The sequence below is a fragment of the Etheostoma cragini genome, chromosome 21, assembly GCF_013103735.1.
Source record: "Etheostoma cragini isolate CJK2018 chromosome 21, CSU_Ecrag_1.0, whole genome shotgun sequence".
NCBI lineage: Eukaryota > Metazoa > Chordata > Actinopteri > Perciformes > Percidae > Etheostoma > Etheostoma cragini.
Window position 1 is genome coordinate 12,709,784 of NC_048427.1, and position 25,771 is coordinate 12,735,554.

The window sequence follows — 25,771 nt, forward strand, 5'->3', positions numbered from 1 at the left end:
CTTCCTCTTATCTTGCATTGACTAATGTAACACATTTTTCTCCCGACTTAGTAGGTCTGGATCATCTTCAGTCAATCCACAATGCTACTGCAACGCTACTCACTAGGTGAAAGAGACAGTCTTACATTACCCCAGTACTTAAGACCTGAGGTGATCAAGCACTTGGGTCCTTATCACCTACACTTTGGAATCCTCTGCTTATTACGGTCTGCAGTTTCTGTGGAGTCTTTTAAAAATCAGATAAAGACCTGTTTAGACAGGTGTTTGCTTAACCGGTCTGCACAATATTATAATGCAATACTGATTTTGTGATGTGTTCTCACTTTTTGTGTTTCTTGTGTTTGCCCCTGTAAAGCACTGTGTGACTTATGGCTGTGAAAAGCTCTTTACAAGTAAATTTTACTTACTTACTTAAGTTGCCCAAAAACATCCCTACCACAAATAGTAAAAAAATTGGGATAACTACCGTACAGGTATGGTGGGACTACACATGACAAAAAGACCTGTCAACTGTCTCTGCCGTCTCTTTCTGGCGGTAGACTTTCGATCACTAATTTTGTACTTTTATAAATTTACTGTGGGAGTCAGTACCACATGAGAAAATGCACTGTTTACGTTTGATGTGTTTTCTTTCCTCTGATTAGGGAGTTAAAGCAATGGTGTATTATCCCAGGTGAGGTGAACCACTTTCACCTTTTTCTGCGTCGCTCCCTTTTTTCTGCTAATCTCTTACAGCCTTTTCAACCCTCAGCCTTCAATCCTGTCACCCCCCCCACCCCTGTTTCATTCCCATATGCCCTCTCTCTTTCATTTCCCCTGCCTTTATAACTCCCCCTCCCCCTGTCACTAAGCTGAAGGGGGGAACTGAGAGCAAAGTATGTGGAGTCCCTTCCAGACACTCCAGTGCTTTTTTCTGGGTCTGCCATTCTGCAGGCAGGCAGGCAGGCAGGCACATTGCACTGGTGTGTCATGTCTTATCTCTCATCTTGGACAGTTATAGAAACTTGGATCTGATCAAAGATACTAGGCCAACCATCCAAATCCTGGCTGCTAAACAGAAAAAGAAGGGAGGGAGAAAAGATAGTAGCAAGGGAGGGAACGGGGAGGGAAATGTGTCCAGTGCTGTAAAGTGGTAAGAGGGAAGGCTGCAGAGAAGTGTGGGCTGGGTTAAATTGATACTTAAAAAGCTTGCTTTGGCTTTAGAGCATTTCACTTGCAGCCTGGTTGTGAGAATAAGAAGGGAGCAGCGACGGAGTGGATGACACAACAGCTCCAGGGGGAAGGTGTACTCTCACTTCATTGATGCAAATGTATTTTTAGCTCTTCTTTCCAACTCTTTCCCTTTTTTTGCAGTTTTTTTCTCTTCCAGTCTTTCTTTGGTGGAGGCTAGCCATGGGTACTGGCATGGACAGGTTTCTGTGGTCAGTGGTACTGTTGCTGCCAATCTTGGTACTTTCTGAGGCTTTGCCAGAAAGCTGGATGCCAGGGGAATATCAGAACACCACGGCTGATGCTCTGAAGTTCCTCAGCGACTACAACAGCACTGCTGAGGAGGTGCTATTCCTCAGCGTCTCCGCCAGCTGGAACTACAACACCAACATCACCACCCACAACTCCGAGCTTCAGGTAGGACTACTCCTGGAGTATTGAGGTTAGAGGCTGACTTGTGTGCTAAACCTTTCTCTCACACTGGTATGAAATTGGCCCATTGAGATCAGTTCTTGCCAGCATTGGCACCATGTCACCACAAATGCATACATGGTCAAAGGTTTCTGTGGAGCTGAGCCCTGCTTGATTTGGAGATCACGCCTATTCATCTCGCTCCAGAATGACATGCTTAGTTTCCTCCCAACGCAGCCAACTCAGTTTGTGGGTTACTGGAAAAATAAAACCGATCTGTATGCCTGTTGTGTGAACGTCTTCAAGTTTTGAATACATTTTTAGGGAGTCTTGCATGCGATTCATTTGTTTAGCTGTCTGTTTTATGATATCTTCTGCTTAATACAGTTTTTCCAGAAGGGCGCACCTACTGCAAGATGCAGTTTTACACGCACTATAGTATTTATGATCCAATGTTCAGGCTTTTAAAGGACATTAATAGAAGATTGGAATGTTTTCTAGTTTCATCTCAACATATGCTTCAGGAACATTTGCATAAACATAGGAGAAAAAGGACACAGGCAGTTAAGCAGGAGAAGAGTACAGTGAGGCAACTGTAGAGGTGTGAGAGTGTGTTTATTTGCCTTCAGGGCACAAGAGTCAATACACACATATTTATGGACGTGTGTACAAGTCAAGCCTAGTCTGTAATATAAAAAATTTAACGCAAATTGTCCAACCGACACACTGACAGACAAGCCTCTGGATATTTTTTTTAAAGCACGTGCTTGGGCAGTTATTACAAGATTTCAATAAACTATTCAGGCTCTGGTCTCCTCGCACATTGAACAGGTGTGTTTATGTGGGCCCCCACCACACCAGTGTCAACACGGTCAGGCTGCAGAACAGGTTCCGCTCTCCAGAATGATTCTGGGATGTAAGGTGAAAGATGAGCTGGGATTGTAGTTGAATGTATGAGCACGGACAGTTCAAAGTGGATCAGAGTGCTAAGCTCCATGTAACCTGGCAGCCAGGGGAGAGCATGGCATTTCAGCCTGGCAGAGAAATCTTCTCATGTTGGCATTCCACTTATGACCCACTGTAAATCTATTACATCACACTGAAATTATTAGACTAAAGTAGCAGATTTAATTACATAGCACACACACACACACGCATTTCCTCCTCAGCCAGTTTCAGAGGTGAGGGTGATTTGGTCTTGGTGCAAATGAGGCTCACATTAGACGTGTGGAAGATCAAACCACATGAGGATTGGTTCACAAGCTACTAATCAAGCTAAATAAATACCGTTGAGAGTGGATATCAATGGCTGATGTCCTTTGAACGCCTTAATAAAATACCAACTGTCATCAAGTGTGAGCATCAGACCTGAGGCTCATTTTGCTGAATACTGCCAGCTTTTTCCTGTGACTTGAATGTGAAGTTTGAGAACTACCTTAAAGTAAAGAGTTTCATTTTGAAATACTATAAATTAACTTTGGAAACATGTTGTTAGCTGAGCAAAACAATATTCTAAGGAAAGGAAGATTAAAGGTCCCATGTCATGCTCATTTTCAGGATCACACTTGTATTTTGGGATTCTACTAGAAAATGTTTACATGCTTTTAATGTTCAAAAAACACATTTTTCTCGTACTATCTTGCCTGAATGTACCTGTATTCCCCCTCCGTCTGAAATGCTCCATTTTAGTGCCTGTCTCTTTCTTGTTTCCGGGGTTCTGCATCTGCTCACTTATGACGCTTTCCCACTGCTAGTACCAGCCCAGCTCAACCGTGGTGCCCCGTCCTCCTTTCTCCATTGCAGATTTAGTATTGCCACATGCGTGAGGCAAACGTGGCTGTCGTCATAGCAACGCCACAAGAAACTGCCTTGACCTACCGGAACATACACACAGACCGTCAAAGGTGTGTTGTTTTTGATTCCCTGCATGTGGATGTGCCAGAAGACACATTTTGTTTCAAAATAAGCTGGAGATGGCAAAAAAGAGCTGAACCATTTCAATATGGCAGTATTGTCCAGAACAACCCTGTCTGTTGCTAGCAATGATGACACAGTGATTAAAAAACCAATCGGTAGTCTGCAGGTTTTCACATCACCTGTTGTTATTGCATCAGCTCGCTTGGAAACTCGAAGGTGATTCTGAAAAAATCACATGTTGGCAGGTGCTATGGACGTTTTTATAATGGAAAACATGAGTTGAGGTGAGCAACAGTTACAATGTAATAAAAGATGTCATTAGTCTCTGGACTGTCATTGCAGCTGGGGAATGACTTTAACTGCACTTTGGCCGCACTGAATGTGGCCTGTATGTATTTCTCTGGGATTGAGTGTGCTGATACTTTTACAGTATTTATATAGAAACTTGACCTGCTTTATAATCAAACACATGAAAATCTCACTTTTTACCATCAGACCTTTTAAAGTGCAATCCAACAAACAATCCAACAATTCCAACTCATTTTGGATTTAAACTCGTGTTGCATTCACGTCCAGTTATAATTTGCACACATACAGATTATGTGTTCAAAGGGTAAATGTGTATGAAGATTTGTTAATAAGTTTTTGTAACCTCTTTACAAATTGCAACACTCAATGCAGCTTTTATAACCAACAAAGAACCTTGAGGGAAGGAAAACCAGCAAAAAAGGCATTTCAGCCTTGCAGTATCTTTATTGTGTTTCTTTGAGAATGATTATCTGGGTGGATTGATGGGTGTAGGCAGGCTGGATAAAATAATTGAGAAAAAGACAGAGATTGAAAGGCAGAGCACAAGGGTCAGGGTTAATACTTCAACTCACTGTCACCATAGTTCCCTTCCTGCGGCCTGTAATTATGGAGAAGGCCGGAAAAAAGACAGATAAGAAAGGCTTCAATTAAACATTACTGGAATGAAGTTACTGTTTGGTGGTTACCTTGACGTGTACGTGTGTGTGTGTCCAAGCTATTTACAGTGTGATGTCCTAACTTTAAAGGAACACACAATTTGTTGAAATAAGGCTTTTTACTGTCTCTCCTAGCTGTAGATTGGTGGGCCAATGCATTTTTTGTCTCAGTGCATGTGCAACACCGGCAGCGTCATCACTACGCTAAGTTAACTAGCGGCGGTGCTGCCGGTGTTGCACCGTACTAAAACAATGCATGCCTTGAGACAAAAAATGCTTTGGCCCACTTATCTACAGCTAGGGGAGACCGTGATAAGCCCTATTTCAACAAACTGGGGTGTGTTCCTTACATGAAACGTAGGGTTGTAACAGTTTTTCTTAGGCAATAAAATGTTAATGGTGCAGCAAATGAACATAGTGCTGTGACAGTACAGCTGAAGTTCATTGTTTTGAATAGGAGCAAATCAATGTGACAGACGTATACTATCCATGCAATGTTCCACAGCAGCCTTGACTCCTTTGACTCTCCCAGCACTGTCAAAGAACACCGAGAAGGCCTATGTTCATGACCTTCCAAAGGGCCATAAAGAAAAGCTTGTGGACTTGAGCATTGACAAATGCATTTTCCACAAATATTATCCTTGAGCTAGGGTTGTTTTGGTGCCCTGTCCTTGCTTCTAATAGACAGGCAGAGCACTGTATTGACCCCAGAGGGAAGATGTGTTGTTACAGCTGACATGAAACACATGATTTAGGTGGAGACACGTTGTAGGTATAGGCGTTGGATCACAAGAGTGTGCATCCATGCTAGCGGATATTGGTCACTGAAAAAGGGGCTGTTCTTAAGATTTAGAACATTAATACAGCAGCAAAAGGATTAGTTATGTAAAGATATAGTGGAGTAATGTTCATACTGTTCATATTGTAATATAATAACATAATACTATTTATCCCAGTATCTTTGCAATGTTCCACATTTTTTATAATTGTATGGATCTCTTCATTGCACTCATGCCTCTCTATTGTTCTGTTTAAAGTATGTACAGATTAGTGTGTATATTTTTTGTTTTGGATCGAATAATTTTTGTTTTCGAATAAAGTTAAAAAGGAATAAAAGGATTCTGATGGCTTCCTGAGCAGAGAATGAAATCTCACTCCCTCTGTGTGTTGTAATGCGATCTTCTGGGTTTGCTTTGATAGCCACTCCGAGCGTGCGTCCATGTGAAAAAATGATAGAGGTTTCACATTTTTGGGAACGGTCTGTGTATTTCAAATACAGCTCCAAGTAAACCAAATTATTGGACAAATTCAAATTTTTTTACCCGATGATGGCTTTAAGATTAAAAGTCATGAGATCACCAAAAAATTCACCAACCCAGCACTACCTCCAAAAAAATTATGTTCCTACACATCTAAACTTCATTCTTAATTGGGTTAAGAGGAAAATGACATTTTCCCCATTTATCACAAATACGTTTCTAATCAAAATGACACGAGATGTTCACCCAGGAGACCACTGTTTGGGTCCCCTGCAACACCAAAAGTCAACTTAACCTGTGACTCATTATGTAACGTTAGCTGCGTAACAAACATACTTACAGAATATTGACCCAAAACCATGATCTTTTACCAAACCTAAAAAAAGTAGTTTTATTTGAATTCATTAACCACGTGTTTAAAACTGACTTTGTTTAATGTGCGCCTGTTGCTAGCATAAGTGTGTTTTAAAACAAATGTAATACAGGAGAATTAAAGGGTTTAACTCATGAAACTGATCAGATACCACTAACATGACAATCCATCCAATAGTAAATGCATGCATGCATGCATGGGTAATGACAAAGTGATGTGTATTAAAGAATTTGAGCTACCTCAAAAAAAAAGTCTTGTTCCCTGTCCACTAATGTCCACCATCATGTCCTCCATCTTAGCTGCAGGAGGTTCCTCCTACGCCAGTCAAAGGTGTCCACCATGTGACTAACATACTCTCATCGCTGCCCACTTTCTGCTCCTCCCGCTCATCAATATTGTAAAAAACAACAACTAACAACCAAGGAAAATAATGCTGTGGCCCTCACTTGGTTATAAAAACGTTTAAGACATTAAGAAGCTGAATGACTCATGCTACATAGTCATTTAGCCTTTCCTGGCATCCCTTTAAATTTCCCGATGTTGTCTTGTCTTTAGGTACAGGCATCTCTTGAAGAGCAGGCCTTCTCCTCGGCGTGGGGACTGAAGGCCAAGCAGGTCTTCTCTTCTGAGCTTCTCGACTCTCTCCCTGACCCTTCAGATAAGATACTGATAGAAAAGATCCGATTACTGGGAGTTGCCAACCTGCCCCAGAAAGAAAGAGAGGAGGTTTGTTTGTGTTTCACATCTTTTCATTTTTTCTATGTTTTATCGACCATTTCACATTTCATCATGGATAGTGTGTTGTGGAAGATGTGTCCTGTCACTGTATTAGTTCTGACTTCTTAAACTAAGAGACTGACTTCAAATCTCTTTTCTTGCTTCCAGTATAACACAATTCTCAGCACTATGGACAATATTTATTCAACAGCCAAGGTGGAACCAGCGCCGAATGTAAGCTGGAGCCTGGAACCTGGTTAGTGAATGTTAGATAACGGATCAATTTGAGGCATAACTCATATAATACAAATACTTTTGGAGTTATTTAAAAGTCGAAGGATCAGTGCAATGCAGAGCATTATGAAGCACAACAATGTGGATCGGGAGTCTAGAAAGAAAAACGGTTGTAAGTGGTTAAAGATCTTATCTGCTCTTGGAAAAGTAACAGGATGGGCACAATGACTTCAGAGAGGTCCCCAACGGAAACGTTGTGGATGTGCCCGGATGTTGAGTTAAAAAGCTATGGAAGCTTTTAACTTTTAACACTGCCGGGATGTTTAGTGAACAATGGCTCTGTGTTTTTTGTCAGCAACAACTGCCAAAAGTATGTGTCAGACATGCTTGCCAAAACACACACTATTACAAAAGCAATTATTTCTACTTAAATTATTATTCATGAAAATGAATTAGGTAATTTACTGTTGGTATGTACAGTCCCCATGAGGATTACACGGTTTCTTAGTCTTGGAAACAATTAAAAAGTTGGAACAGGGTTATTTAAAGTTTGTGGTACAAATCACTTGCTGTTATTATAATAACAAACAGACTGTCAACAATCAATTTTTCCACTAACCCAACCTTCCTTAGTTGTCTTCAACTTTCTTGTTCTCTTTACCTTTGTTTCCTCCTCCTGGCATTTTGAAGATAAATGTTGTTTTTCTGGACGCTCAGACTGTCATGCAGTTGTCATAACTCAAAGATATTCTCTTGAATAATGCCTCTGTTCTGTCCGTTTTCTGCTAAGAGAACATAAAGTCATCTAAACACCAATACATCTTGATTGTTTTAGGAAAAACTTACAGCTTTTGAGTTATATTTTTCTGTGTGTGCACTAGTTTAGCCTATCTTTATTTTACATGCTTTTCTCATAACTGAGTGTGTTTTTGTCATTTTTGCAGAGCTCACAAATATCATGGCAACCTCCAGGAGCTACAAGAGGCTGCTGTATGTGTGGGAGGCCTGGCACAATGAATCAGGTGTACCTCTTAGGCAGTACTACCCCAGGTTTGTGGAGCTCAGCAACAAAGCCTCTGTTGCTGACGGTAAGAACTCCCTCTTCGCCTTTGACATTTATAGCACAAGGCTCATATTGCTACAAAGAAGTAATTAATTTAATGACAATGACGTAACACTAGAACATGGAAAGTAAAGGAGCTGAAATGTCTAATAGGGGACGAGAAAGAGAATGAAAAATGGAGAAATTAACATTTTGTCCTGTTTAGGGTTTGTGGACACTGGAGCTGACTGGCGCTCTTGGTATGAATCAGATACCTTTGAGCAGGATATAGAAGCACTATACAGGACCATTGAACCCCTCTATCAGAACCTGCATGCCTTTGTGCGCCGCCAGCTCTACAACCAGTACGGTCCCAAGTACATCAACCTTAAAGGACCCATCCCTGCACACCTGCTAGGTACAACTGAGCAGTCACATGTTGTTAAAAACTGTACAATGTCTGCTGACAAGAGCAATGATTGTGTTCTACAGGACACATTTAATGATAAGGGACTGTATGAATATTATTACATCCCCCGCCTCCAAAAAAACAAAAAAACAAACAAAAACAACAAAACCCTTTTATCCAGCCTCTAGCATGAGCAATCATTACCTAATAGAAGGGAAATTATCGAAGATGTAATCACACATACCAGGGATGATACAGTATTATGATGCCAAAATACAATGGTACTTCATTTTGTGCTCTTATCACATTACTGTGAATGAGCAGAGTATTTCATAACAAAGCCCATATTGTTTAAGTGTGTTTTCTTCCTCACCCTCAGGGAATATGTGGGCCCAGACTTGGAACAATATTTATGATATGATGATCCCATTTCCTGACAAACCAAATTTGGATGTGACTGAAGAAATGGTCAGACAAGTAAGTATAGGGGAATGATTTTGTGCCACTGGGATGGATTGTAGAAAAAAATGTGATTTATAGTTTTGTCAGATAGCATTGAGCTGAATTGGGACTTCTCTTCAGGGCTATAATGCCACGCACATGTTTCGTGTGGCGGAGGAGTTCTTCACGTCTTTGGAATTAGAGAAGATGCCTGAGGAGTTCTGGGATGGATCCATGCTGGTGAAGCCTGATGGTCGAGAGGTGGTGTGCCATGCGTCTGCCTGGGACTTCTACAACCGCAAAGACTTCAGGTAAAATTGTGAGCTATTTAGTGAAATATAGTTGCATTTCATTCATTGCCAACTTACCTGCTCATCTTGTCGTTAAGACTTGATGCATTTAAAGTAATTTCATGTTCTTTAGGATTAAACAATGCACAACAGTGACCATGGAGCAACTCTTCACTGTACACCATGAGATGGGGCACGTCCAGTATTACCTGCAGTACAAGGACCAGCCTGTGGGCTTCCGTCGCGGAGCTAACCCCGGTTTTCACGAGGCTATTGGGGATGTATTGTCTCTCTCTGTTTCCACACCTAAACATCTGCAAACCATTAATCTGCTGGAAACTGTGACCTCTGACCCTGGTAAAGAAACTAAGATAGAAATAAATCCAAGCCACTAAAATACCATCCCATAGTGCACATGTGCCAATTGTAAAATTTGTGTTTCTACATTGTGTTTCTCCAGAAACTGATACCAACTACCTGTTAAAGATGGCTCTGGAGAAGATAGCCTTCCTTCCCTTTGGCTATCTCATTGACCAGTGGAGATGGGGTGTGTTCAATGGAAACACACCTCCAGAGCGCTACAATGCTGACTGGTGGCACCTCCGGTAGGCTTTCGTGCACAGGCTATACTTACAAGATATTACACATTGAAGGAAAGTTAGAATTTTTGGGAAGTGTAGTTATTAGTTACTTTCTTGCTGAGGAGAGTGGTATCAATCTCATCTGTTTACCTTAATAGCTTAATATGAAGCTACTGCCAGCTGCTTCCCATTGTTTCAGTCTTTATGCTAAACAAAGCTATCTTGCTAGCAATTATGTGTTGTTGTGTTGACTCTTTAAACACGAGTTGAGAAGATGACTTAAGCCTAAACCTGCTGATTATTAGCATTGTGATTTATTTTATGACAAGTTTGAGTCTACAAGACGAATGAGACCTTTTTGGATCTTTTTGTGTAGGTTCATCACTACCAGCTTCCTCTTTCACATTGCCGCATAGATTTACATCTGCCTTGTCAGTCAATGACTGATATTCCATAACCACTTTAGTGTGTGTGTGTGTGTGTGTGTGTGTGTGTGTGTGTGTGTGTGTGTGTGTGTGTGTGTGTGTGTGTGTGTGTGTGTGTGTGTGTGTGTGTGTGTGTGTCATTCACAGCTGACACTTAACAAATAAGTTACTAATGTCTTAGTTATGTATCCAGCGTCTGTCAGCATTTTCTTAATCTAATTTTGTCTTATTTCATTTTGAAGGACAAAATATCAAGGCATCTGTCCACCCACCAAGCGTACAGAGGATCACTTTGATCCTGGTGCAAAATACCACATCCCTGGAAACACGCCATACATCAGGTAGGATTCTGATTAGCTGCACTCCCACAGGCTCAAAGATTTCAATTCCAGAGTATGCCTAAAATGGCCCGTGTTTGTGTACATGCCTGTACTTAAGGGCACCAGGGAAATATGTGAATAAGGTCAATTTAATGAACAGGCAAGAATTGCTGGTGATCTGGGAATTAAGGTATTGTGTGTTGTAGTCTGGATTCAATTACTGGCACTTGAGTGTGAGTTTAAACGATACAATAACCCTACAATAGCAGGAAGCTTCTAAAAGAAAAGCCTCTGACTCCAGCTGGTTTCTTTAACAATGTGGGAACTGCCAGTCAACACTTACTTAAACAAGCCAACACATGTTTTGTAGTGGTGGCTGAAACACACACTCACAACATTCTTATCTACTCTTAGGGGTCATTTTTTACATAGTTTTGTAATAGTCTCGTAAGTGTATCAAAGTATAACAGATTTGTGATGGTCTTTACCAAAATGTAGTCCTTTTTGACTTTTAACTAAATCTTGTTGAACATGTTGAAAGGTAGTAACATGCAATTTTCTCGCTGCAGGTATTTTGTTAGCTTCATCCTGCAGTTCCAGCTTCACGAAAAACTGTGCTTGGCCGCCAAACACACGGGTCCCTTGCACACATGTGACATCTACCGCTCCAAAGAAGCAGGGGCTATTTTAAAGTATGTGATGTGATTGGGTCGCCATTGTTTATTACACAGTACATGAACAATGGGTTTAGGGAAGCAGTGAAGGTGTAATACAATTTCATTCTACACTCTCCAGGAAAATTCTCCAGGCTGGCTCTTCCCAACCTTGGCCTGAGGTGCTCCAGGAGGCAATAGGGACCAATAAGTTGGATGCCAGTTCTCTAATGAAATACTTTGACCCCATTGTTAAGTGGCTGGAGAAGCAAAACGTGAATGAGACATTAGGATGGCCTGACTTTAACTGGGTCCCACCAATCCCTGAGGGTTACCCTGAGGATATTGGTAAGAGTTTTGTTCAAAAGGTATAGTAAACAAATGGCCCAAAAAAAGAAGATGAAATACTTCAACATTATCTGGAAGGAAATAATCCAATATAAGAACTATACTAAACATGTCATGTAAGAAAGTAAAGCAGTCATGATTATTTCTCTAAAATGTGACAAAAGAAGTGGAGGCTGTGCATGATGGATTCGATGCGGTGCAGGGGTGCAGATCTTCTCTGCACGCATGCAAAGACCCATCTTTTCTGTTCTGCCTATCCTTAGTTTTATTTTTTACTTTTATTTTTTCATAACTGTCTCTACTCTGTTAAGCGACTTTGAGCTCGGGAAAAGCGCTATACAAATTCAATTTATTATTATTATTATGCACACAAACAGAAAGGTAAAGTTTTCTTATCCTTTGGAAGCAAACGCCTAAAAATAAAAACTTTGATGATAATAAACACATTGTAATTTAACTAAAAGGTCTTGTCCCTCTTCTTGTTTACTCAGACAAGAACACAGATGAGCTTGATGCAAAGAATTTTCTGGAAGAGTACAACAGCACCGCTGAGGTGGTGTGGAACGCCTACACCGAGGCCTCCTGGAAGTACAACACCGACATCAACGAAGCCAATAAGCAGGCGATGGTGAGACCCTCTGACAGACCGACTCCACTGAGATCACCTTAACATTGTCCAAGCATCATCTATCATCAATCAAACGTGAAGGACTGTTGCATCTTATGCTGATTTTGTGCAAGTTGCGTAATCAATAAAATCCTTGCTTAATAAAACATGTGTCAATGAATGAATCAATAATTGATTGAGTCAGTGAGTCACTAATCAACCCATGCAAGCATGTATACATATCCATAAATGCTCCCTACTTACCCATGTACCTTTCCATCTATCCGATCACCCTGCTCCACCCTCCACTGACAAAATATAAACAGATTATTCATGAGTATTCATTATTCCTCTCTAGCTTGAGAAGAGCCTGGAGATGTCAGCCCACACCCTGAAGTATGGAGAGAAGGCCCGTCAGTACGACACCACTGACTTCCAGGACGACTCGGTCAAACGCATCATCAAAAAACTCAGCGACATTGAAAGGGCTGCGCTGTCCAAGGCACAACTGGAAGAGGTGTGGAGGAAAAGTCTTTCTCTAAAATAAAAGACAGAAAACCGAGACATGTTTCTCATATACAATCATCAATGCACATGCAGCGGGGATGCAGAAAGTACAAACCACAATGATAGCTAATGCTTATTAAAGGCAAATATGTAAATTGCACTTGGACATGCTGATAGGCATCCATCGGCTTTAGCTAGTTAACATAATCTAGTAGCCGTAATGATGCTAAGCCAGAATACATAAAGGAAGATCTTACAGGGGGTGTGTGTCCCAGACCATCAGCAGGCAGCACGAGTTTAAAGCATTAAGCTTCCCGCTAATGAGTAACCTTAGGATGCATGAAAATCCTGCTCCTGCACCAAAATATATCCGACACTGGACATGTACAGTAGCCCTCAGAGCTCAACACAGAAACACATGCCAATAGACAAAACACAAGTAAATTAAGAAAACTCAATTCAACAATTTGAAGCCTTTTGCTAATTATTAGCATGCCAATTTACAGCCTGACAAATCTTTGCACTGCTCATGAAACGACCATTAACACAGAGTGACTTACCTTAAAACATTATTCTATTACACAGCAGCAACCCCATTGACATGATATCACTCCAATGTGTGAATGTGGTGGAGAGGCCACATTTATAAAAAAATTGCAAATGTTTTTTAAAACATGTTATCCTACTTGGGTGAAATTTAGCAAGAGCCAGCCACCATGCACTTGCATGTGATGCCTTCTGCAAACTGTGGTGTTTCAGTGAAGGGGAAAGCTCTTTTTGGACCAGACACTGAGCTCCATGAAATTTGCATAAATGAATAAATGCTGAATGCCAAACAAGTACAAGCTAACTCAAGCACTCATAAAAGAAGTAGTAACTGTTGGCATTGTTAAAATGTAAATTAAAAATATTGTTTTCCGTGAAAATGAGTCAATGTTTGCCTGTGTTATCCTCTCTCCTCCACCTGAGCACCTTTTAGAAAGCTGGCACATTTATTCACCAAATGTACCAAACGTAAATACAGATGTTTCGGAGGGATCTAATGTTTGATCGATGCCTTTACTTTTTCAGTACAACACTCTCCTATCCAACATGGAGACCAAGTACAGCGTGGCTGAAGTGTGCAGAGATGATGGGACATGCCATCCACTGGATCCAGGTAAGACTATGAAATACTACATATGCCAATCATTATGTAAATCCTCAAAACAAATTATGAAAAATAATATATAAAGTAGGTAATTATTAATGAGTCAAATATGTGCAAACAGTAATTTAACAATACTTACCCGATTGTTAATGGCAAATCAATTATTGGTAATTGAAACATGTAATTGTTAGCTACTATGAAATAATGTTATAACTGTTATAGGTGCAATAATGATCACCTTGAGTATTTTACAACAAAAAAATGAAACCTCTGAAAATACATGAATGCTTTGCTGCATAATGCAGTATGCGGTAGGTAAAGTTAGCGCAATAAAGACTAGTGTTGGTGTTTTAAGAATGCTCTGTGTTTCAGATCTCCAGAAGATCATGGCAGAGTCCAGGGACTATGACGAACTTTTGTTTGCTTGGAAAGGATGGAGAGATGCTTCTGGCAAAGTGCTTCGCCAGGATTATAAGAGATACGTTGAACTGGCCAACACAGCTGCCAAACTCAATGGTATGACTTTAACGAGTAGTTTCACATCCACCTTGAAATTGTCCCTGATCTGTTTTGCTTGAAAAACACAATGCAAGAACCCCAGAGAACAGCTGAGAGTAGTTTAAGAATTTCTTATGTTTTTTCACAGTGTGGGCTGTCAACAGCCGCCTACCAGCACCTCTATAGCAAGTGATATCTTGGTTGTTTAATCAGTATAAAAACATTATTTTACACACATTTATTTTAATTTGTAATTACTTTTATGTGGTCAGGACCAGTGTCTTCCTGGAGCCTCTGCTGTGTGCTTTGACATGGTCCCATCCTTGATATAGTTTGGCACGTAACCCCCTCATGCTAGTAGACAGATTTAATTACCTGTGGACAGATAAATGCCAGCTATTGTCCCCTGTTTCCAGTCTTTGTTCTGAGATCCGCTAACTGGCTAATCACGGTGACTTTCTTATTGACCCTACAGAAATAAAGTACTTTGATGGCTTCACCTTATCTCATCTTTTAGGATATTTTTTGCTTTAGTAGCAGCTTCAAATGTGTGCATTGCCTACATTACAGCGTTAGAAAATACACCTCACTGATTAATATTTGTATTCCTGGTACTACCTATAGGACACTCTGACAATGGGGCTTTCTGGCGTTCCCTGTATGAAACCCCTACCTTTGAGGAAGACCTGGAGGTTCTGTGGAAGGAGCTGGAGCCCCTCTATCAGAATGTGCACGCCTATGTCCGCAGGGCTCTGTACAAAAAGTATGGTTCAAAGTACATCAACCTGAAGGGACCCATTCCTGCTCACTTGCTGGGTAAGTTACAAGAAAGAAGTTTTGGAACTGTTTTTACAATACAATATTCAGAGCTACTTTACCTTTATTTTGAACACACCAGTCTTTCAGGAGTTGACGTCACAGCAAGCCAAAACCACACTTCAGTCAGTAGTTCAGTTTGGAATTTAAAGGATTCAAACACTCAAAGCCCAAACTCTTCTTTTGTGTAGAAGCATACCCCATTCATATTCTGTCATTGGCTGGGAGATGAATTTGGATTAACTCAGGATTTACTTTGCTTTCAGAGGCACCAAGCATGAGATTGTGTGTGACAGGTCCACATGGTTCAGGATTGGACTGACTCACAGCCATAAATCCCACTTGGTTTAACACCTGCAGAGCAGAGGATGACTTGCCGCATAACTTGGGAAAAAGAATATATGAATGTCTTCTGTCCTTTCAGGCAACATGTGGGCACAGACGTGGTCTGGCATAATGGATTTGGCCATGCCCTACCCGGATGCCACGCAGGTTGACGCCACTCCTGCCATGGTGTCACAGGTAAATGAACACATAAGCAAGTTGCACAATGATCGCCACTGCACACAAAGAAAAGTTTTGTTTACACAAAGACACAAGCTCAAAAACACGCTCACACGTGCACACGCTCACACAAACAGACACACACACACACACACACATACACACACACTTCTTCCACTACTTTCGAGGTTAAGGATCTTTGTTTCAGTGACGTTGAGACTTGGATACAGGTCAGATTGGAGGCTCTAGCAGAATGAGGATGAAAACAGAGGATTTTAATCACACTGAATAACAAACGCAGTTGTCCCTTTTCTAAATGTAGCTATGACTTAATTCCAAATGTTGGAATTTCTCTCAAACTACTTATATTACACAAAATAATCCAGATATTCACTGGTACTCTTCTGGTCCCGGTCAGGGCTGGAACGCCATCAGAATGTTCCAGGAATCGGACAAATTTTTCACCTCTCTGGGTCTGCTGCCAATGCCTAAAGAGTTCTGGGACAAATCGATGCTGGAGAAGCCGTCTGGTGGACGCCAGGTGGTGTGCCACGCCTCTGCGTGGGACTTCTATAACCGAAAAGACTTCAGGTTAATCATTTTATTTTCAGCTAAATCGATATATTATTTTCATCTAAATGGAAGCTGAAGACATCTGAATTATACTGTTTTATCTTTGTTAAAATAGCCATTGTTGAAAGAAGAATAACAAATATACCAGGTGATTCCAAACTTTAAAATGGTGGTGTATAAGAAGTGCATGGAAGCCAAAAAGATGTAATACTTTTAGGTTCTGTGCTGTACTTATGGACTTGTTTGTGTCAACAGGATCAAACAGTGCACTGTTGTGACAATGGATGACCTGATCACAGTGCACCATGAGATGGGCCATGTCCAATACTTCCTGCAGTACAAAGACCAGCCCGTGTCCTTCCGCGATGGAGCCAACCCCGGCTTCCATGAGGCCATCGGCGATGTGCTAGCCCTGTCTGTGTCCACTCCCAAACATCTGCAGAGCATCGGCCTCCTGGACAAAGTGGAAACAAACCATGGTGACCACGAGTACTGTATAGTTCTTTAAAAGTGTGTGATGTTATGAACACAGCTCACGGTGTGTTTCTGTCCCCTCCTCTAGAGAGCGATATCAACTTCCTGATGAGCATGGCGCTTGACAAAATCGCCTTCCTACCTTTTGGCTACCTGATGGATCAGTGGAGATGGAAGGTATTTGACGGGCGCATCCCATCAACTGAGTACAACAAAGAGTGGTGGAACCTCAGGTAATGTTTACCAGTGTTTTTACAATTACAAAGTTCAGGTGTTATCATGTAGAAACATTTTACAATTAAGAAAGGAAAGTTTATCAGTGAGTGGTAGATTGATTCTGTAATAAAGTAATTAATTTGTAAATGATTTACAATTTTACAATTGCAGAATGAAGTACCAAGGACTGTGCCCACCTGTAAGCCGTACTGAGGAAGACTTCGACCCGGGTGCAAAGTTCCACATCCCTGCCAACGTGCCTTATGTGAGGTACAAATTCGTGATATAAAACAACAAACATGGCACCTGATAATTAAGCACAAATAGGACGATAACAGCTTCAATGCACTCCAATTAACCATGGAAAGATAAGATAAACCCGGCTACTCACATGGCAGAAAATAAAGCAATCATCATACAGACTCAACCATTTTTCTCTTTCCTTCTAGCATAAAATCACAGTCATGACATTACATGTTTAATGGTCTTTACCAGGTACTTCGTCAGCTTCGTCATCCAGTTTCAGTTCCAAAAGGCTCTGTGTGATGCTGCCAAGCACGTTGGGCCTTTACATACCTGTGATATCTACAAATCTAAAGAAGCTGGGAAGCTGTTGGGGTTAGTACATGCGTGCATGCTCACACGTACGCACGCATTACAAAACACAGTCTTGCTACTGCTCCTTGTCTGCTTGGACCTCCCCTCTGACCCTCTCTGTGTTGTTTGCAGTGATGTGATGAAGCTGGGCTTCAGTAAGCCCTGGCCTGAGGCTATGGCCATGATCACTGGCCAGCCCAAAATGAGCGCCAAGGCTCTCATGGAGTATTTCCAACCTCTCATTGAATGGCTGGAGAAGGAGAACAATAAGAACAACGATGTACGCGGGTGGCCCGAGTACGACTGGAACCCTAACGTCTTGGAAAGTACGTCCAACACACTCATGCATCCACATACTTTGAAACTTCCATAGAAACATGGACAAATGTAGTAGGCATTTAGGCAAGCCTAAGTGATTTATGTAAAATAATTGTTCCAATCTCACAGCCAATTTTGACATGGCTTTTTTTAATCATTTTTTTGTAAAATACTATACAATGGCTTTTTTGTTGCTGTTTTTGACATAAAATACTATGGCTTTTTTTTAGGAATACTATACTATGGTTTGTTTAAGGCATGCTATGGCTTTTTTAGGCATAATATACTATTACTTTTTTATCACTGTTATTGACATGCTTTACTATGACTTTGTTTTCTTTTTTTTTTCGACATACAGCTATTTTATCACCTATTCCGGAATAGTGACAAAAAAAGCAATTACATGGTATGTCAAAAAAAGTGATGAAAAAGCTCTAATGTCTTATGTGGTTGTAGCTCTATCTATAGGGAAATGAGTTGGGAAGTGGAGGATTGATGGTTCTATTTCAGTAGCTACAATAGTATGAGTAATGTTTTTTTATCACTTTTTTGGACTTAGATACTTAGACAATAGTATGGCTTTTTTCAACAACTTACACCATGACTTTTTTATCATTGTTTTCAACATGCTATGACTTTTTTCAATTTTTCAACATACTGTAATATGGCTATTTTATCACTTTTTTAGACATACTATACTATGACTTTTTTTCCTTTTTTACGACATACTATGCTATGTCCTTTTTTGACATACTATATCATGGCTTTTTTATCATTTCCTTCGACATACTATGCTATGTCCTTTTTCGACATACTATATTATGGCTTTTTTTTCATTTTTTCAACATACTATACTGTGGCTTTTTTGTTGTTTTCATTGACATACAATACTATAGCCTTTTTTTGATACATCATACCTTTGTTTGTTTTTTGACAAACTATCCCATGACTTTTTTCACTTTACGGACATACACCATACTATGGCTGTAGGGTAGAGTTTGAAAGTGGAGGGTTGATGGCTCAATTCAATATTGACAAGAGTGTGGACCATGTTTTTTATCACTTTTTTCTTCTAAAATTTTTTGTTGATTTTCCATAAACAATGGAACATTTTCTACAGCACATAATAGACCAAATATGTACAAATAATATATGGCTGTGTTATGCAGAAATTAACCAACATGAAAGGTATTTTCATCACTTTTTTCAACATCTTATGACATGGCCCTGCCATAGTGACATAGTATACTGTGGCGTTTTAATCACTTTAGTTGATATACATTACTATTACTTTTTTCAACATACTATTTACTATGTAATCACTTTTGTTGGCCAAACTATACTAGGGCTATTTTATAACTTTTTCCAACATACTATACTATGGCTTTTGTATCACTTTTTTTGACATTCAATACTATGGCCCTTTTTAACATACTATACTTTGGTTTCTTTCTTTTTTTCATGAAAAAAGTGAATATAAAAACATAGTATAGTTTGTCAAAAAAAGTGCAAAAAAACACACAGTTTATGAGTTGAAAAAAGCCAAAGTATAGTATGTCAAAAAATGTGGTAAAATAGCCACAGTATAGTTTGCTGAAAAAAGTCATAGTATATTATGTTGAAAAAAAGAAAGAAAGAAACATACCTATGTTGAAAAAAACATGGTAATGTATGTCAAAAAAGTGATAAAAAAGCCATACTATAGTATGTTGAAAAAAGACCCCAAAAAACTACCATACTATAGTATGGCTTTTTATCACTTTATTTGACATACAATACTATGACTTTTTTCACTTATTTCAACCTACTATACTATGGCTTTTTTCAAATGTTTTCGACATGCTATAATGTAATTTTTTCAATTTTTTTGACATACTACACTATGGCTTTTTTCAACATAAAATACTATGGCTTTTTTTATCTTTTTTTTCACATGTATGGTATGTCCTTTTTTGACATACTATATTATGGCTTTTTTATCTTTTTTTCAACATACTATACTGCGTTTCTTTTGTCTTTTTTTTCAACACACAATGCTATAGCCTTTTCAACATATTATACTGTGTCTTTTGTCTAATTTTTTCTACATACAACATTATAGCTTTTTCTGACACACTATGCCATGACTTTTTCACTTATTTCGACATTCTATACAATGCATATTTTATCACTTTTTTTGACATACAACACTATGGCTTTTTTTAATCACCTTTTTGGTACACTTTACCGTGACTTTTTCACTTTTTCAACATACTATACTGTGGCTTTTTTATAATTTTTTCTACATACAATACTATAGCTCTTTTTGACACATTATACCATGACTTTTTCATTTTTTTGACATACTATACCATGGCTTTTTTCATCAATTTTTGCAACATACTATGCTGTGGCTTTTTTATGTCTTTTTTTAACATCCACATTGTGTCCTTTTTCAACATACTATACTATGGCTTTTTTCTCATTTTTTTGACATACAATACTATGTCCTTTTCACTTTTTTTGACACACTACGCTATGATTTTTTTCACTTACTTCAACATACTATAGCTGTTTTATCAATTTTGAATGAATGAATTGAATGATAAAGCCTTTCTATCTTAGGTGGCAACATACTACACTGTGGCTTTTTTTATCACTTTTTTCGACATAAAATACTGTGGCTTTTTTTGGAAATTATTTTCTTTGACATACCATGCTATGTCCTTTTTCAACACACTGTATCATGGCTTTTATCTAATTTTTTCAACATACTACACTGTGGCTTTTTTGTTATTTTCTTCGACATACAATACTACAGCCTTTTTCAACATATTATACTATGTCTTTTGTCTAATTTTTTCAACTTACAGCACCATAGCTTCTTTTGAGACAATGTACAATGAGTTTTTCACTTGTTTCGACATCCTATACAGCTTTTTTATCACTTTTTTCGTCATACTATCTACTACTACTATCTTAGGTGGCAGCAGCTCAGTCTTTAGGGTGATGGGTTAGAAAGTCCCAGTATCTACAAAATTGTCAACCATGGATCTTTTATGCTATTTTTGGACCAACTATACTATGGCTTTTTACTCATTTTTTCGACATAATATACTATGTCTTTTTTATCACTTTTTTCAACATACAGTACTATGGCCTTTTTCAACACACTATTTTCACTTTTTCGACATACTATACTTGGCCTTTTTTATCATTGTTTTTGACATACTATACCATTACTTTTTTATTCCTTTTATCGACATACTATACTGTGACCTTTTTCACTTATTTAGACATACTATGCTAAGGCTATGTTATCACGCTTTTCAACATACTATACTATGACTATAATTAAAAAAGTGATGTAAAAGACACACTCTTAGGTGGCAGTAGGTCAGTGTGGATCATGATTTTTTATCCTTTTTTGATACATTATACCTTTGCTTTTTTCGACAAACTATTCTATGACTTTTTTCACTTGTTTGGACACTATGGCTGTAGGGTAGAGTTGGATAGTGGAAGGTTGATTGTTCAATTCAATATCGACAAGAGTTTGGACCATGTTTTTTTATCACTTTTTTCAACATTTTATGATATGACATAGTGACATAGTATACTGTGGCGTTTTAATCACTTTAGTTGATATACAATACTATGGCTTTTTTTGCCAAACTATACTATGGCCATTTTATCACTTTTTTTGACATGCTATACTAAGGCTTTTTTCAACATAATATATACTATGTAATCACTTTTGTTGGCCAAACTATCACTTTTTTGACATAATATATTATAGCTATTTGATCACTTTTTCCAACATACTATACTATGGCTTTTGTCCAATTTTTTCAACATGCAATACTATGACTTTTTTCATCATACTGTACTACGGCTTTTTTCCAATGTTTTGACATACTATACTATGACTTTTTTTAATCACTTTTTTAGACAAACTTTGTTATGACTCTTTCACTTTTTCAACATACTTTGCTGTGTCCTTTTACATCATTTGTAACTATATTATGGCTTATTTCAAATTTTTTCAACATACTATACTGTGGCTTTTATATCTTTTTTTTCCACATACAATACTAAAGCTTTTTTTGACACACTATACAATTACTTTTTTACATTTTTGACATACGGCTTTTTTTTAATCACTTTTTGCAACATACTATACTGTGGCTTTTTTATGTCTTTTTCCACATACTATACTATGTCTTTTTTCAAATTTATTTCAACATACCATGGCTATTTTATCACTTTTTCCAACATTCAATACTATGGCCTTTTTCAACATGCCATACTATGTTTTCTTTCTTTTTTTCATGAAAAAAGTGAATAAAACATAGTATAGTACGTCAAAAAAGTGATAAAAAACCCAAAGTATAGCATGTAAAGAAAAGTGATGAAATAGCCACAGTATAGTTTGGGGGAAAAAAAAGAAAAAAAACGTATTGTAGTATGTTGAAAAAACCATAGTGTTGTATGTTGAAAAAAGTGATAAAAAAGCCATACCATAAGTATGTTGAAAAATGCCCCCCAAAAAATATCATACTATAGTGTGGCTTTTTTTATCACTTTTTTCGACATACAAGACTATTGCCTTTTTTGACGTGCTGTGTTTTTTCCTCATTTTTTCTACATATTGTACTGTGTTTTTTTCAACATACTTTTTTGTAACTTTTTATAACTTTTTTCAACATACTATACTATGGCTAGTTTATCACTTTTTTCAACATACTGTTGCTTCCTTGACATCCAATTCTATTGCTTTTTTCGACATTCCATACTTTGGCTTATAAATTAATTTTTCAACATACTATTCTATGACTTTATGTCACCTTTTTTGACATACTATCCTATCATTTTTTTCTATGTACCATACTATGGCTTTTTAATCACTTTTCCAATTAGAATACCACAACTTTTTATCAATTGTTTTGACCTACTATACTATGATTTTTTTCGACATACCATACTATGACTTTTTTTAAACATTTTCCCCATGACTTTTTTTGACTTTTTTAACATGCTATAAGACTTTTTTGACATGCTACGCTATGAATTGTTCTGACTCTTACAACATACTGTACCATGACTTTTCATGATTCTTTTTTGACGTATGACTTATCCCGACATAGTATACCATTACTTTTTAATGAGTCAATTTGACACACTATACTATGACACTTTTTAAAGGCACACAGGGGCACCCTGGTAGCTAGGCCCATGTACTGGTGCTCTGTCCTTGCCACACCGGCCATGGTTTGATTCCAACCTGTGGCCCTCTGCTGCACGTCATTCCCATCTTTTTACCACTTACTTGTCTTCAACTGTCCTATCCAATGAAGGCCATTAAAGCCCGAAAATAATAATGTAAAAGTATTTAATTTTACTTAGAGATCTCTGCACAGACACTGGAACTGCTTTTGCTCATACTTACTGTCCTTCCCTTTTGCTGACAAATCTAGGCGTGTGTAGAACTAGCCCAAAAATGACCCATCACACCCTTGTGGACACTTTGGAGCTAAAGGTGAATGAGCGAGTTTGTGAAAAGTCCGGCATAGTACTTACGTGTTATATTTTATGTTATGTATGTGTCTTGCAGGTGAACCTAAGTCTAGTAATGTTGACTTCCTGGGTATGAGTGTGAAAGGTGCATCTGCCATAGCTGGCCAGTGGGTCCTGTTGGTCCTTGGTGTGGTCTTCTTGGTGGCCACCATCATGTTGGCCTACAAGTACAGGAGGTCAAAAAAGCCTGAAAAGTCTTTATCCACGATGGAGCTCAAGCAAAAGGACTAGTCATCAGTGATGGCTGAGAACCAACCTCAATGTGAACATTAGTATATTTTGTACTGTACAGTACATCTGATCAAATTTGCTCTTCTTTTTGGTCTGCCTCCCTATCTAGTCTTGTATTTTTATTGTATTAACTTGAGTCAAATTATTGTTTGCCTACACAAAAGAACATTACTGTTTGGTAATGTTTTCGCAATATTTGAATGTTTAGAGATGGAATGTTTTACATGAATGTTTGTAAAGTAATTGATTGCGTTTCTGAATATTTGATTTCTTTTGTTGAATATGCATTTCTATAATAAATACATTAGATATGTATTCTGCCTGTGTTTAATCAAGATATTATAGAAAACACCATTAAAATGCAAAAGTTGTTAAAAAACTATTTAATTACATTGAAACCACACAATAAAAAAACACCACCATGACAGAGAACAGAGTTTGTGCATTGGTTTCAGCCCTTCTCTCTTTACTCGCAGAGTCAATGAAGCCTCTGTAACCGCCACAGTCACAACCTGTGGGCTCTCAGGTAACACATAATAGAGTGGTAATGCAACACTTAGTCCCAGTCACAGTTGCGTTCTGTGACTGTCTTCTCCTGGTCCAGTCTGTTTTCAGTGCGGCAAGTTGACCTCAATGGGGGCCGCACTGGCTTGGAAACAATCCAAGTGTCAGCACACTGTCTCATACAAAACTACAAAGCTTAGGGACAGAGCAACAACAAAGGCCAATGACATAAGCAGTCTTTCAAATAAGTCAATTCACTTTACCTTTTCACTATTTACAATTTATAACTATCTATGCTAGAGCTTACAGTCGCCAGAGATATATCACATAATTTATTATTTACTCCAGTGTCATGACTCTGTTTGTGATATTTAAAAAAAACCTGATAGGTTCTTTACTTCAATAACACAAGACAGTGTAATAAATAATAATCAAGTGTGCTCACCTGATCTCATCATTTGTTGGTTGACTCTACATACAGACAACAAGCTATTGCTTTTCAACTTGTTGCAGGGGTGCTTGATTTACTCTTTAATTAAAACATGTCCAGCTGGGCTATAAAATGTATTATTCACCAATATCTGGCTATTTTTCTCCGTACCTCTAGGTATTTATTCCCTGAAACCAGTGAACTTTTTGGAGGTCACTTTTTGAGATGTGAGTCAACGTAGACCTTGCCAAACACTGACATGGACATTCACAATAAGTCTCTCATAACAGAGTGGATGCTGGTCAACATATTCTAAGTGCAGTTTGAAAACAATCTCAACTGATGTAGGATCAAAACTTACATAGTCTACAACCGCTAACCACAAAGTGATGGCTGGGGACAGAGCAGGAAATACACTATCACGGAAAAGATCAATAGACTCACTCCTCTTATTACAGAGGACAACACAGACATGGTGGAAATAAAGATGATTACTGTCCAGCCAACTTTGCTTGGAGGATAAAAAAAAAAATGAAATGCAAAATGTCATAATCACAAGAATTTACTCTTGAATGCAACTCATATTCCAACACTGTATTCATCAAAAATACTTAACAAATTACAATCTCTGAAACACATCTGTTGGTTCAGTCTATTGCACTTAAAAATTTGAAATCTACATGAAGTAAAAAAATGATAAAGCAATGGAAAAGAAATGGAATGCAATATCCACAATTGGTCCATGCATGTGGCTCGACCGAGCCCACAGTTCTTTGTTCGGCCTGTGTCAAACCAGTGTGACAGTTCAGGGCCCAAAGCAAAGGCCTCAGTAGTAGTAATGCTGCATCTCTGTCCAGTTGGTGATCCAATATTTTTTCTGTGGCTCCTCAGGTTGAAATCCCAGATTGAATTGATACCGCTCAGCCTTGCGAATTCTCACCCCCTGGTGCTTTGGCATTATCCGATAGTAGATGGCACGCTTGAAGAATCCAAGCTAGTGGGAAAAAAAGAGAGAGAGGTGACATTAAAGAAGGTACACTTAAAAAGCAGGAGAGCTGGGATTTATGACAGGGTTGAGAAAGAGATTTAGGATTCCTAGGCTGAGAAAAATCAAGTTAGGTAAAAAAAACATGCTCAGCAAGTTGGAGAAGACTGATAAAGAAGAGAAGACAAACATGATACAAAGTGATCAGCAG

The 25,771-nt window shown here is 38.6% G+C and overlaps 2 protein-coding genes across 2 annotated transcripts in view; one reads left to right on the forward strand and one right to left on the reverse strand.

Moving 5' to 3' along the window:
* The first annotated feature begins 920 nt into the window (after positions 1–920).
* Positions 921–24,315, forward strand: ace (angiotensin I converting enzyme (peptidyl-dipeptidase A) 1). Its single transcript, XM_034859920.1, has 26 exons — positions 921–1,283; positions 1,370–1,626; positions 6,690–6,860; positions 7,020–7,107; positions 8,030–8,173; positions 8,354–8,545; positions 8,916–9,013; positions 9,119–9,288; positions 9,401–9,624; positions 9,728–9,872; positions 10,516–10,614; positions 11,163–11,285; positions 11,389–11,594; positions 12,086–12,222; positions 12,560–12,718; positions 13,780–13,867; positions 14,231–14,374; positions 14,981–15,172; positions 15,597–15,694; positions 16,095–16,267; positions 16,505–16,728; positions 16,812–16,956; positions 17,111–17,209; positions 17,435–17,557; positions 17,669–17,862; positions 23,448–24,315. The coding sequence occupies exons 1-26, from the start codon at positions 1,259–1,261 to the stop codon at positions 23,639–23,641; spliced, it is 3,912 nt and encodes a 1,303-aa protein (XP_034715811.1). The 5' UTR covers positions 921–1,258; the 3' UTR covers positions 23,642–24,315.
* Positions 24,016–25,771, reverse strand: part of itga3b (integrin, alpha 3b) — a 28,666-nt gene continuing 26,910 nt past the window's right edge. The window contains exon 26 of the mRNA XM_034859921.1: positions 24,016–25,569. The gene's annotated coding sequence lies outside the window, so the exon portion shown is untranslated. The remainder of the gene's footprint in view (positions 25,570–25,771) is intronic.